General features: G+C 45.7%; 1 protein-coding gene across 1 annotated transcript in view; it reads left to right on the forward strand.

Annotated features, from left to right (window-relative positions):
• The first annotated feature begins 2604 nt into the window (after positions 1–2604).
• TAF4 (TATA-box binding protein associated factor 4) overlaps positions 2605–14350 on the forward strand; it is a 36240-nt gene continuing 24494 nt past the window's right edge. Inside the window, exons 1-2 of the mRNA XM_063172551.1 lie at positions 2605–2954; positions 4883–5971. Of these exons, the coding sequence (XP_063028621.1) occupies positions 2639–2954; positions 4883–5971 (1405 nt within the window). The 5' untranslated portion in view covers positions 2605–2638. The remainder of the gene's footprint in view (positions 2955–4882; positions 5972–14350) is intronic.

Here is a 14350-nt window from a genome sequence, read left to right on the forward strand (position 1 = left end):
ACTACATTCAAGCTGTCCTAGAATGAGAGCAGAGCAGGAATGCAGGCTGCTCTGCCCCTCCATGCTGACTGCTGCTGCCACCTGATAACATCCTCCATCTCTTCCTGCCCTGTTCCTCGGGCACTGTGGTCCAGCATGGGGCTGTGCCCTGGCTAGATGCCACCAAAGAAAGTCTTTCAGCCACTCTGCACCTTTAGGCTGGCTTAGTTTAAGTCAAGCTTTTTCACCCTTAATAAATCATTTGAGCAGCTGATTAACTCTTCTGCTGGGTAGGGAATGTGCCCAGGCTTCTATTCCAGAGAGTTCTTTGGTATGTTGCTTATAGAATTTCACCATAGCTAAAACTAGCAATGTGCTTGACTGAGGCAGCAGCAGAGAAGTTGGGACTGCCCTGCTCAAAGCAGCATTTCTGCCTTGTAAGAAAAGGGTAACATGACCTACAGTGGTGTCTGCAAAATCACATCTACTTTGCAGCACTGTAATTTGTCAAAAATTGATAAAATGGGAGTTAAAATTCATACAGATGAAAAGGGCAGTTTCTTGTTCACCCTTGAGTTTCAAGTGATGACTGAGAAAAGCATTTAAGTACAAGAATAAAATATTAATATAAAACTCAGAGGATGTAGGCAGTCTCTCAGGGTGATGCCACAGGGGTAAGTGAGCAGAGCTTTGGGAAAGGCTTAACATTGTAATTTTTAGTTATCAGCCAAAGCCTAGTGCAGGTGAGAAGAGGACAGAGAAACTAGAAGAGTAATATCCCTCACTATGAGCTGAACTTCTAGGATTTTTGATTTAAAGGTATTTGCTCTATTCTTTGGGGCCTGTATGTTAAGAGCAAATACACATCAGTTTCTATGGGAATTTTTGGCAAACAGCTTCTCCCTAGCAGGTATATTTGCATATTTGGGGACAGGGTGAGAACTGGACAGTACCTGAGCACTGTTCCCATTGCTCAGGGGGTCGACTGTCAAGCAGATCAATTTAATTCATGTTAGAGTACTACAAGTTAAGTGATCACCACAAATGTGTCATGGGGGAAGAGCTGACACCCACATCTGGGCAGCCCTTTGTACAGAAAACTTGGAAATATTTAAAGTGATCTCCTTTTCATAGATTAAAAAAAAAGGCATTTGTTCCTCCAGGCAGCAGCTTTCAGGCCAGTCAATTCCCCAGAATCATCAACCAGCAGGTGCTCAGCCCATCCCACTGCAACAGAGCTCCAGCCTCTAATGCTGCCCATTCCCAAAACATAACAGCAAAGCTTATTTTAAAATCCTGATATAAGAGGTGCTATTTTAAGCTTGCTACCCCTTAAAACTTTAAAGTTAAGTTAAATCAGGCTTTGGAATAAGTTGCCCAGAGAGGTGGTGGAGTCACCACCCCTGGAGGTGTTTAAGAGGCATCTGGATCTGGTGCTGGGAGATGTGATTTAGTGGTTTAAGGGTTACAGTGGCAGTGCAGTTGGACTTGATCTTAAAGGTCTTTTCCAACCTTGATGATTCTATGATTCTATTCTGTGAAAGATAAATTGTACCATCTGATAATATTGTTTCAATTGCATCTGGTAATACAGTTTTCTGCGGAAACGGCGCCTGGCAGAAGAACGCATTTATTGAAAGGCGGGTTGTATTTTTACGTTATTTACTTCCTTTATGGTGGTTGCACAACAAGGTCAAAGTGCAGGCGCCTCCTGTAAGCGATCATGTCCACCTGCAGCCGGCGCCGGCCGGGCCGGGCCGCGCTCCCCGCCGAGCGCCGCTGCGGAGCGCGGCTCTCCCCCAAGGGTTAAGCGGCGGCGGGGGTGTAACGCGGGCTGACACACGGGCGGGGATCGCCCCGCCGTGCCGGCTCGCAGCTGCGACTGGACCGTTCAAAATTGCCGTCTCCCTCTCTTTTCCCCCCCGCCTCCCCTCTCTCTCGTCTTCCTTTTCCCTTCCCGGCGCTGGGCTCGCACCCGGGCGCGCTTTCCCGGAGCTGGCCCCGGCCGTGCTGAGTCAGACCGCGCCCCGCGCCCGCCCCCGCGGCCCGGCCGCACCGAGGGGCTGCAGCCCCCGGCTGGCCCCGCCGGCGGCGGCGGGAGGGAGGCAGGCGCGGGGGCTCCTCCTCGCCCGCTGCCCCCGCCCGGGCTGGGCGTGTGCCCCGCCCGCCCCGCCGGTGGATCAGTTACACGCAGCTGGCACAGGTGCGGGGCGCCCTTCAGACTCGCGCCGGCGGGGGAGACCCGGACGCAGAGAGCAGCAGGGAAAACATGCAGCCATTTTGGGCCGAGGCAGACAAAGAGCCGCCGGCGGCCGCGGCCGCCCCCGCCGCCCCGCGCGGTTCCCGAACCCCCCACGGCCGCGGCGCGGCCGCACCGAAGGGCCGCAGCCCCCGCCCGCCCGCGGCCGCCGGGGGGCCGCCGCCGCCGCCCGACTCCTAACTAAGCGTTCGCAGCCATTTGCACGGCCTTTTATAGCGCGGGCGCCGGCCAATCAGCGGCGGGCGGAATCCCTGCCCGGCCGGTGATGTGCGGGCCGGGCGCTCGCGCGTGCGCTGTTGGGCGGGGGGGCCGAGTGTGAGCGGGGCGGGGGGAGGAGGGAGCCGTGAGAGGGGAGGGGGGGGAGGAGGGAGCCGCTCACAGGAACCCTCCGAAAAAAAGATGGCGGCGGGCTCGGATCTGCTGGATGAGGTTTTCCTGAACACGGAGGTGGATGAGAAGGTGGTGAGCGACCTGGTGGGCTCCCTGGAGTCCCAGCTGGCGGCCTCCGGCCACCACCACCAGCACCACAAGGCGCAGGAGCCCCTGAGGGCCGCTGGGGGGCTGCTGGGGAACCATGTTGTGAGCAGCAGCAGTAGCAGCAGCAGCCCTAGCCCCAGCCCTGGAGGAGTAGTAGTAGGAGGCAATGCTAATGCCCAAACAGAGAGCAGCAGCGGCAGCAAGATGGGACTGAGTGCCCCAGAGATCACAAAAGCAGGTAACGTGGGCAGGGGTGGGGGGCTCTGAGGGAGAGGGGCCCTCCCCTCCCCCCACTCCCCAGCTCCCGCTGCCTCCTTCCCTCACTGCTTTCCCCCCTTTTCCCTCTCTCCTCCTTCTCGTTGTGGCAGGAGCGGGAGTGCAAAGGGTGGTATCGATCATACGGGGGAGAGCCTCCCCTCATCATGCCCCCTCGGTGTGTATCCGCGCCTCTGCTCCCTCCCCTTTATTTTCCCTCCTCGCCCGTGCTTACTCGAGGGTGTTGGATCATGTGTGGGGGCAGCCGCCCCGCAGAAGGAGCCGGCAGTGCCCGTCCGTGACTCTGCCGGTCCCCTCTGCTTTTCCTGCCCTTGTTGCCGGAGTGTAAAAGGGCTCTGTTAATCTCGGGGACTGAAGGAGGCAGAGCCCACCCCCTTGGTCATGGCTGTGCCTCCCATGCCGCCTGTGATTGCTCCCCTTCCCTTTCCAGGGGTGGAGGTTATGGGGGGGATTCCCTCTTGATAATGCCGCCTTAGCTGTCTGTGTAAATGCTCCTTCCCCTCCCCCTTCGCTGTTGCTGGAGTGGAAGGGGGTGTTATTAATCATGACACCTATTTCCTGTAGAGGAGGAAGCGAGGGGGGATTTCAAGGGGAGGAAGTCCCTCAAAATGCTTCCCCCCCATATCTGCCTGCCTTGATATTCCCCCCGCACCCCCTCCCTTGTTCCAGGGGCTTGGAGGGGGCACGGGGACCTCCCATTCCTCCTCTGCCCTCAAGGGGGGGCAGTCACAACGCCGGGTCCCGGCAAGGGGGGGAATTCAGGCCACAGCACCCCACCTTGCACAGCGCCTTCTCCCACCCCCGGAGCTGCCTGGGAGTATTACCCCCTTCGTCTTGTGAGCCTTGGAGGGGGGCAGTGTGAAGGCTGGGACCGAGGGCTCGCTACGTGGGAATGGAGGGAAGCTGTTTTTCAGGGGGATTGAAAGAAATGTCTCCCCAGAATCTCTCTGCAATTCCTCCCCTCCCCCCTTTTTTATTTTAGATTTTGTATTGCTGAAGTGTAAGAAGATACTACAGAGCGTCTGTTATGATTGATGAAGCTCTTCTAGGAGGATCTCCTTGACCCTTATAATGTGCATCTCAGTGTCTGCCTGTCACTATTCTTTTCCCATTTCTGTCTCCTTAGGGCCAGGACCTGGACTGTGTGTGATTGTACTTGTGCTAACACCAGGCCTTATCCAGGGGCATGAGGATTATTCAGGACAAGAAGCTACATCATCTTGTCCCTTCTGAAAACCAGCTTTGCTTTTTATTTATTTATTTTTAACTATCTGGGGCTGTGGGAACTTCAGATCCGTTGGAACAAATTCTGTAACGAGGAAGAGGGGTCTTCTAGAAACCTGCTCCAGGCCTTGCAGTACTTCTTATCTTGCCAGGCTGATGTTTTTCTTTCCTTTCACTTTTCATGTTTTGCTGTTGTTGAGCCTCCTGGTCTGACTGACTTACTTTGTAGGAGATGACAGGATTAGAGAGTAATGTGTGCTGGGTATAGGGAATATGTTTTAATAATGTGTCTTCCATGGCCATTTCCCCCCCTTGCAGTTGCAGTCCTGTTTCTAAATGGGATGTCAGGCTCCAGAATGGGGAGGAGGTCTTAGATGATCTCATTCCCTTGGTTCATATCAAATCTGTTTTCCCTGTTATGTACTGTAGTGTCAAAACCAGGGGCTGTACAATTAACACTGGATCTGCCAGTCTTTGGTGGGATATTGGAGGTTTTAAGATAACATATTCAAAGCCATGTTCAGTTTGTACTCTGTCCTGTTTTCCTGGCTCCAGGCAGGCAGCTTGGGAGATGGAGAAGACCTGGTGATAAGGGAGAACATTCTGTCTTTGCTGGACTTCTCTTCTTGCTCATTCGCTGTGTTTAACCTCGCTGTTGTTTTGCAGGGGCAGGAGGAGTGCAGGGGGGTGTTATTAATCATAACACCAGGTCCCAGACTTCAGCTCTGGATGGAGCCACCACAACGAGCACCAGCACCACCACTGCAGCAGCAGGAGGATCTGAAGTCACTGCTGCTCCAGGGACCCTCAGTCAGGGCAAATCGGTGGTTATCAGCACCATGGCAACTGCCTTGTCCACCAGGAACGGCAAGATCGGGACCACGACGGTGCAGACTTTGAATGGGAGTAACGTGGTGATGAACTCTCACCACACAGGAAGTGCTGCTTTCTCTGGGACTCCCGTGACTGCCAACCCCGCTCCTGCACCTGCCGTCGCCCCTCTCGTTAACAATGGACCCGGATCCGTGGGGAAAGGAAACGCTGTCAATGCTGTTTTACCCTCAGCTTCTAACACTGTCATCCAGACTTCTTTCCTTAACACTGCTGTGTCCTCTGCGTCCTCCTCCTCGCCCACGGTGATCTCCTCGCAGCCGCCGGCGAGCGTCGGCGCCGGGGCGCCCACGGTGACGCTGGTGAGGCCCCCCATGCACACTGCAGGACCCACGGTGGCTGCAGCTGCTGCAGCCACTCAGAACGGGAGCAATACTGTGATCAATTCCACCATCAGTGTGGGGAGTTTTCCTGCTGTCGCCACAGCCACTGTGGGATCTGGAGTTTCCCTCCAGACGTCGCTTGTGAACAGCCAGTCTGGTTCCAGTGTGCCAGCAGCTCCTGCCACACAGGTCATCAAATCTGAGTCTCCTAAAACTATAGTGCAGGCAGTGTCCCAACAGCAGACGCTGGCTACTGCTGGCCAGCCCAGTACTACAGGGGGTAACATGATTATTGGGCAAACTATGCAAGCTGGGCTCTCCAATGTTGCTCCCAATCCTGGTGGGATACCTCCTGCAGCTCCTGGCACCCCCACAGGAATGGCTAAAGGCACTGCCAACACAGTGGCACAAAGTCTGCCAAGGACTCCAACACCAACTACGAGTGGAATCAGAGCAACTTTGACTCCTACAGTTTTAGCACCTCGTTTGCCTCAGCCACCTCAGAATCCGACTAACATTCAGAATTTTCAGTTACCACCAGGTAAGTCAGAGGATTGAGGGGTTTTATTTTGGAAGTGTGTATCTTGCAGGGAGGAAGGAATCCAAGTAAGATTCTGTGCCATTGAATTGTGAATTGTGGAAAGGCATGACCTGTAACAATGAGAATGGTCTGGTGTTGAGTAGTAGTAGCATAGTAGCATTCCACTACTTAGTGTCTGATTTTGGGTGACCAGAAAGTCTTTTCAGCAGTAATTCAAAATAATTCTGCCTGGTATCTTTGTTCCAATGGGAGTGTAGATGAAGCTGCAAACTGCCAAAGTGTGACAATGGAACATTATCTAATGAAATGTTGTTATTTCATCAGCACAACAGACATTTTGAATTTTCAGGTGGTTTTGTCAGTTTGTAACCTTTATGTGCTGCTTGGCTCCCTCCTGTCCCTGCATGCCCCCAGTACTACAGAGCTCTCATGAACAGAGAAAGCATCAGATACAACACATGAAAACTGCCTACTTTGGCTTTAAATACCTTCAAAGTCTGACTTAAAAACTCACAGATTTGACGCTTATGATCATCTTTTTAGTCACTGGCATTCTGATACAAAAGACAGACTTCCTATGTCCTTACCTCACCCTGTTGTGTCTAGGGCTGCAGCTTTTGTAGTAGCTAGTCTCATGCTTAGTGCTGAGCATCTCTGGACAAGGAATCTAGTCCTGAACTCAATGGATGTGTGAAAAGCAGGATGAGAAGCATTTATTTCCTTAGAATTGTTCTGTCCCTCCTTAAATATCCCAGATTTGGAGATTTAATGTTATATATTTGCTATTATTCTTGAGTCAGGCTTGTTGCTTGTCTCCACGTTGATTTTTAACTGCAAATACTTGTGTGAACCTACACACTGCTTCATAACAATACCTACAAGGGCTGTGTTCTTAGTGCTCACTGTTTTCAGGGCAGTATGCAAAGAGCAGCAACTGAATTTTGCTACTAACACTGAATAAAATTGGTGATGGCTTTAGTAGGTGGTCTTAGTAAAATGCAAGTGGTCTTAGTAAAATACATCTCTTGGAACTCCTGACCAGCCTCAGAGCAATGCACCTGTCACATAAAGTAGATCAGGAATTATGTGCTGTGTTACTAAACTCTGTGTTTTTGTGTGAGATGCTCTCTGTGCTATGTGATGCCATGTAGTTTGATGAAGTCTGTCAAACATTCTGTGTATCCAAGTACTAACTGGTACAAATATTCCTCTTTTTTTTTTTCCTGTAAAAGATTATTCCATATATGAGTAATTTGAATGACATGTTGCTAATTTAAAGAATAGCAGTAAAATTCAGGTCTTGAAGTTGTGGTGCTTGATTTGAAGCCTGTAAATTGATAGGTTGGAAAAGCCTTATTTTATTTATTGCCATATTGTATCAAAGGATTGATCCATTTTAGTCTAGTGCCATTTATGCCTACATTTTTTGTTAATACTGCATTATAAACCTGATTATGAGGGGAAATACTACTGTGGAACCCAGTGGGACCTTTTTCCAGGTAGCTGATGTTTCCAGACTGCCACAGCATCCTGAAATGTGTTACTCTTGGAAGCAGCATTGCCAGTCCTTAAGCAAAATTGGACCATAAATTGTTCCTTTGGAGTTCTTGATAGAACCTGTATTGTTTTACTTTGATCTAAGAACTAAACTTGGATTTTTATGAAGCTTTTTCTTTTTTCTGTCCTACACTTAAAGAAATATTAATGACTTCAAAAGAATAAGCATGACATAAAATAAGCAAGTATATATGACTGGATACATAGAGGTTGAAAACTGAGTTCTTGCATGATAAGACAGGCTTAATATTGAAAAATATTTTTTTTTTAGTGGAACTGATTATTTTTCTTTTACATTGCTTTAGTTTGTTTTTTATACTTTGCAAAAGTAACCAGCATTGAAAAGGCCTTGCATAAACCATCTCTTTCAAAACACTTCAGAATTGGTGGGTGCTGGGCTCTTCCAAACATCTCTCAGGGCCAAGCACCTCTGCAGGTACACTCATAGTGAAAGGAGGATGGGTGGCTGTGCTTGTGAGATTGTGTTTTAAATACAGGTTTTTGGAGGCACTTTGGTGCTGTGAAGCTGCAGCTGCAGTGCCTGTGTGCTCTGCACTTACTGCATTCATTGAATTTGCATTCACAAGTTTGTTTCTAAAAGTTAATAGTAAGAGTTTGTGTGAGAGTGCTTGAAGCAGTTTGAAATCATACACTGCACACACAGAGCTTTTCACAGCAAGAATTACCAACACTTAAAAAACTCTGATGGAAGGTTTGACCATGACAGCACACGTTTTACTGTTATTTTCTTATCCAGAATTACTGTTTCTAGCTCTCCAAAGTACAGTTACAGTGTCACATGTATGGAAAGCAGAATGTAAAATGTCAGCAGGAGTTAAAAGCTGGGACTTGAAAATTAGAAACCTTACAAGGTTTTCTTTGAAAGACTGTGTGGAAAATAAACTCCATCAATGGTGTTTAAAATATATTACTACTGGAATAATGCTTTGTATTGCATCAAGGCAGTTATGCAGCAAACCTTGACTGACCAAATTGGAGATGTTTGAGGAGCCAGTGGGCCATAATTGTTGTGACCTTACTGGATTTTGGTGTATTTCTTCTCCGAGGAACTGAGCTGTTGTATCTGTGTATTAATGATGGTTTTCCACTTTGGCATCTTTGAGGAAGGGGATTGTTGTCCTTAGTCTTTTCTGCAGTAGCCTGTGCTTGGGACTTTGTGCTCCAGTTGGACAGATTTGGGTAATGATGGTCCCAAAATAACCTTATTCACACCCTCTTAGAAAAGAGATGGAAATACTGTGAAATAATTTTGTAAGGGGGTAGGAACAAAAGTTTACACAACACTGCCTTAAGGATGCAACACTGCTGAAACTGAGTGGAAATGAATTAAATGAAGCTCGTTGTTTCTGAGTACTTCAGTAATGAGAAATGTGTTATGTGCAATCATATGGTAAGAGGTAGAAAATCAGTGCAAAGTGGTAAGTCAATGTTCCATGGTTAGAAGTGCTCGGAAAAGTCTGCAGAAAAGTATAACTGGGATAATTCACTAAAATTTATCTTTTGCATTGTAAGAGTGTGTACAGTGTTTGGAGGTCATTGCTGACACAGGGTAGGATCACCTTGTAATCTGACAAAACTTGGGTACTTTAAAATAATTTTTGTAAACCCCACCTTGTCCAGCAGTGCTGTGGTACAGGCCCAGCATGTGTGAGTTTATGCTTACCTAGCACTGCTGTCAGCTTGGGGTTCAAAGATTTGATTTCCCTTCTTGCAAATTTTTGTTGCTACTGTCTTCTCCTTTATCTTTATGTACAAACACCTCATAATAAATTTTTAAGGTGTCTGCTTAGAGAAAGAAGCAGATTGGTGAGTGCTGAATGTATGCAGTGAGAGTAGCATAGAGCAGGTAGGTCTGGCCAGTTTTCTCCACTAGCTTAGGTGAAATTGAAATCTAGAAACTTTCACTTCCCTCTATCCCTCTCTTTTCTTTTACCTTCTGAATGACTGTTAGTAGTTATGAAAATTTGGTGGCTAGATCATAAAGACTGGTATTTTCCTGATTAAATATGTTTGGTGACATGTGGTCCTGTTTGAAGATAGCAAATGGGATGGCATGTCATCATGGTTTTTTTTTTACTTCTACAGTCATGACCAGTCTTCCCACTAGCAGTGGTACAGTTCTGCAGCTGTTGTAGAAGAGAATTGTTTTGCCTTGTATCTAAAAATAAAACTTCTTTATTACTTTCCCAAAACTCACTTGGATCTGCCAGTAGCTGATGGTAGGGAATGAGACTACAGATTTCTTTGTTGCTTCCTATCTGAAGGGCATCTCATGTGCCTTTTCTGTGGTGAGGGCAGGATGGGCCTTTTCTAGATGAGAAACTGCTGTTAAAGAGGCCCCTTGAACAGTGGGGTGTTCCAGAGTTCTGAACTCCAGCACTGGTTAAAACTTAGCATTGATGCCTCCCAGAAGCAAAGGATTCCTGAAGGAGCATCAGGGCTCTGCATCTGCACATCCTGGGAGATGGACAACATGAATGTGCACACTCAAGGTTTTCCTCATGGTCTTAGAGGCTCAAAACTTCATTTGGTATTAAATTTGACCTTTTTTTGTAGAAACAGATTGGTTTTTAGCTTGTGAATCCTATCCAAGAAGGATTCTCACTCAGGCCATGGTTATTGTGGCTTTAGGATGGGAAAACTGCCTGAACACATAATTTAAAGCATGGGTTTGGGTCCTTCTGACTTGAGCAGTTGTACTTGGGGAGCTGGAGTAACTGAAAAACAACTTCTGCAGGAGTAATTCTGTTTCCTTCAGTTGGGAGTTGGGGTAGTAGCTGGTTGGGCAAAGGAGAGTGGATAAAAATGGAGAAGGGTGGCAACTGAGAAGAATCAAAGCAAGCAATTTATGTAACTTTTTCATACTGAGTGCCTCATTCTTTGTGTTGCTTTGTACTTGAAACATGTACCTGAGCAGTCCCTGAAGGAATTAGGATGTGGATAGATGAGGAAATCATCAGAACCCCATAAAATAAGGACCACAGAAAGGACCAGGGGAAATACTATGAAGTAGTGGAATGTGGTTGTTTCTATTTCTCACTGACTATAAGCGAGTTCAAACATATCCTCATTACAGTTCCCTGTATGTTGCATGTGCTGCCAATATTATGCCTGTTAAGTGTGTTGGCATGGCTTGATTTTGTTAAAAATAATGTCTGCACTGCACCATGACAATGGGGGTTTCTTAGAGAACTTCCAGTATGTTTTACTTGCAAAGCATTTTACAAAATGTTTTAATCCTTGCAACCTGCCTGTGTGCTTGGTAAGTGAAGTAGGATAAACTCTGCTTTAGAGCTGGGGGAAAGAGCAAGTTAGAGAAGTTCTGACTTGCCCAAGGCCATGCAGGAATCAATATTTTGCCAGGATTAGAGCTTGGGAGTCCTGTACTTGGCTTGAAAAGCAGTATCTGTCTTTCTGGAAGCTGACCATGGATCTCTTCTGCAGAACTCTTCTGGGTGCAGGGTGGATTTTATGTTCAAATCATTCATCAGCAAAAAGAACATTCTGCTTTATTTGGAATCTGCTACATCAGATCTGCCATATGTCACCAGACTGAGAGTTGTGTTTGTTCCCATTGCACCTTCCATAACTGAGGACTCCTGAGTGCTTGGCTTTGTACCCCAAAGAGCCTCAGAGGGCTGTGCACTTGGGTTTCTGGTTCTGTTAGAAACAGTGTCTTGGTGTTGTGCACATCTGATAAGGCTGTGTCGTTAAGTGATGGGATCTAATGGGACTATAACTGTGATTCTGTTAAGCTATGAAAGCTGTTAACTCTGATTATATATTGTTCAGTTCTGTTATGGAAAATACTGTTCCCAACAGCCTTTGGATGTGTATGTATGGATATGTCTGTATGACCTTCAAATTGTGATCTTCTGGGGTTTTGGTGTCACTAAGCTTGTGGTAAAGGTTATTGGTCAATAACCAGAAGTGATTTATTTCTCTGAAGTGTTTTGCACTCTGCAAGAAGTTACATGTTTTCCATCTCTGGAAATTTAAGCAGGTTGCTTGTGAAACCTTCTTGGTTTGAGGACCACAAATTTGAATGTTGCCCAGGATTTGAATCCCTTACTAACAGAGAATGCTGCAGCCCTGTTAGCAAAGTGAGGTGAAATGCATGAGTTTGGGCCACTGATAGGAGACAAATTATATCACAAACTCTTCGAATGAAGTATTTTGTTGTATGAGAACTCTTACTGTTGTCTGCCTTCCCTGTTTTGGGAAATGATAGGTAAATAGAATTCTTAAAAGTTTTATGAAGTAGTTCTAGAACACAGTTGAAAATACTGATATTTAAACTATCTGGGTTCAAGGAAAGAGAAAGTGCAGGTGTGTGGAAAGGTTGCTTTGTGTAAAAACTGTGTGATCAATACTGACTCTGCTCAGAAGGACCTGGACATAGAAGTCACTTAACACATTAAACATTTTTTGTTACTATGTTCATTTTTTTGACAGAAATCTTCAAAATCATAATTTTTACCTTAAAATATCTACTCTTGTCAAGATTATTTTTTGTTTTGAAACTTTATGCATGTTTGTAACTTCATTAATCTGTCTGAAACTTCTTGAATTTGTTACCATTGCTTCATGTAAGGAAAAAAGGCTTTTGCTGATTGGAAGACTGTTAGCAAGTTTAGCTTTGTTGGGCACATTATCTCTTGTGAAAGAAGGTTTGGAGAGGTAGAATTTTGAAAATAGAGTTTCTCATAACTGACAAGAAACACATGAATCTATGACAGTGATAGAGAGGAGGTTTTGTCCTGGTTAAAGGACAGTTATTTCAGGTGTGTTAGGAACCCCAAACTCTGGGTGAAGGAAGGCCAAACTAGGGAGAGATTGTTGCTCCCAGGTGACAAAGGGCTTTTTCTTTGCACAGCCACAGGTCTGTTCCTGTGTGCAAATAATTGTATCAGCTCTCTTGGATCTGCTTCCTTGTAAGAGAAGCAAAATTGCTGATACAGCCTGCTCTGTGTACAGGTTGTAATTAAACAGGTGTAAAGATTAAGTGATCGTCCATATTTCAGATTAAATGAGGTGTTGTTTTTTTTTTTTTTTTTTTTTTTTTTTGCCATAGACACATGAATAGAGCTTTTTGTTTGTTTTAAACCTTCTAGGACAGTTTTACCTCCGCTTACTCTGGAAATTTTTACACCAGTTCTATTCTGTGGGAATTTCTTCCCAGAAATGCTGGTTGTCTTCTGGAGGTGCAGGTGTCTCAACTGAGAGCCATTTTTTTACCACAAACCCTCATCTCTTGGAGCAATTCTCTTAATGTGTCTTTAGCATAAAATTTAATGTAAAAGATAATAATTGTCCTTGAGGTCTTATGTGTGCCTTTAAGGGTTTTTTAAAATACAGAGTATTTTTTGTGAGAACAAAATGTTGATTGTTGTCACTGGATAATGGTATAGATGTATCAGTACTCAAGAAAGAGGTGATAATTATAGGGAATTGATACACCTGCAGTGAGATCTGTTCAGCACCTCAGTAGAGCTGTCTTAAGGTGTTGTACAAATGTATCTGATCTTTGAGTCTGTAACTGTTGTCAGACTCAAAATAACATTTTAAAACTATGGATTTCTGTACTTAGATTACCAGTAATCAGAAAGTTGCACTTTGAACATCAAAGGCTGATGCTCAGCAAAATGTGTTATAAAATAGGTTAAATAGGGATGGTGCTTTTACTTGTATTTGTAGAGAATTTAGTGCAAGATCCAGTTTGATACCAAGCTCTTTTTGTGGGATTTGGAAAAGAATGTTGATGAGAATTAAGTAACTTTTTGCCATGCTAGATCTCTGTTTATAAATTTGACTTGTAACTTACGAATGTTATGAAACTTATGAATCTTAATTTTGATGTTTTTTCCCTTAAAATGCCTTACTAAAATGTATTTTTCAGTAACACATACCCAGCACCTAGACAAGGAATAACATAAAACTCACAGCAGTGTGTAATATTATTTTACATGACTGACATGACTGTCCTAAGATTTGTATTGAATTGAGTAAGCCTCTATCTTGTAAAAATGGTCTAACTTATGATTATAACCTGATTAATATATGCTTCTGAGAGTAGTTGAACTGTTAAAAGCTATCCCAGTGCTTTTGTGCAGAATAAAGCACGTACTGGATAGACTGTGCTGACAACTAGTGCAGGTGAAAAATGTGTGCTCCAGATATCAGAGTATAAACAAAAGCCAAGCAATGAGGTGTGGTGCTATGCTGGAGTCTTTCTGAGAGGGTTTGGGGGGCAGCAAGGCTGTGCTCAGCTGTCTGCACACCTTCCTGCAGTTTATGAATCAAACATTTCTCCAAGGGAGGGCTCCGTTCAGAGCCTCTCTCCCAGTGCAGTAACATCAGGTGCTTTTTGAGTCGTGGTGTGGCCAGTGGGACCAGTTGTGCTCTCATGAGTCACAAGTGCCAGCTCCAAGGAGCAGCACTGGGCACTTGCAGCACCTGTGGCCAGAGAGTCCATGGAGGGGAGCAGAAGGGTGTGTGTGGAGGGATCAGTGGGGGAGAAGACGTCTGGAGGGAGGCTGACAATGACTGAGCTGTGTGGAAGTTAAAAGACAAGCATGAGGAGTTATTAGTTTTTAACAGACACATGTGCAGTGGTGTTTGCAGTGGTTTTAAGGGTAGATGGGAAGAATATACAAGTGTTCATGCATTGAGATTCAACCTCTTAGTTCCTTTCTTCCTTCCTTTTTTACCAGGGTATCATTTGATTTTCTTTCCTTCCCTGTCCTCCATGGGGGAGGGGGAGAAAGGCACTAATTATTTATAAGTGTTAGTCATACCCAG

The sequence above is a fragment of the Melospiza melodia genome, chromosome 19 (assembly GCF_035770615.1).
Source record: "Melospiza melodia melodia isolate bMelMel2 chromosome 19, bMelMel2.pri, whole genome shotgun sequence".
Lineage (NCBI taxonomy): Eukaryota > Metazoa > Chordata > Aves > Passeriformes > Passerellidae > Melospiza > Melospiza melodia.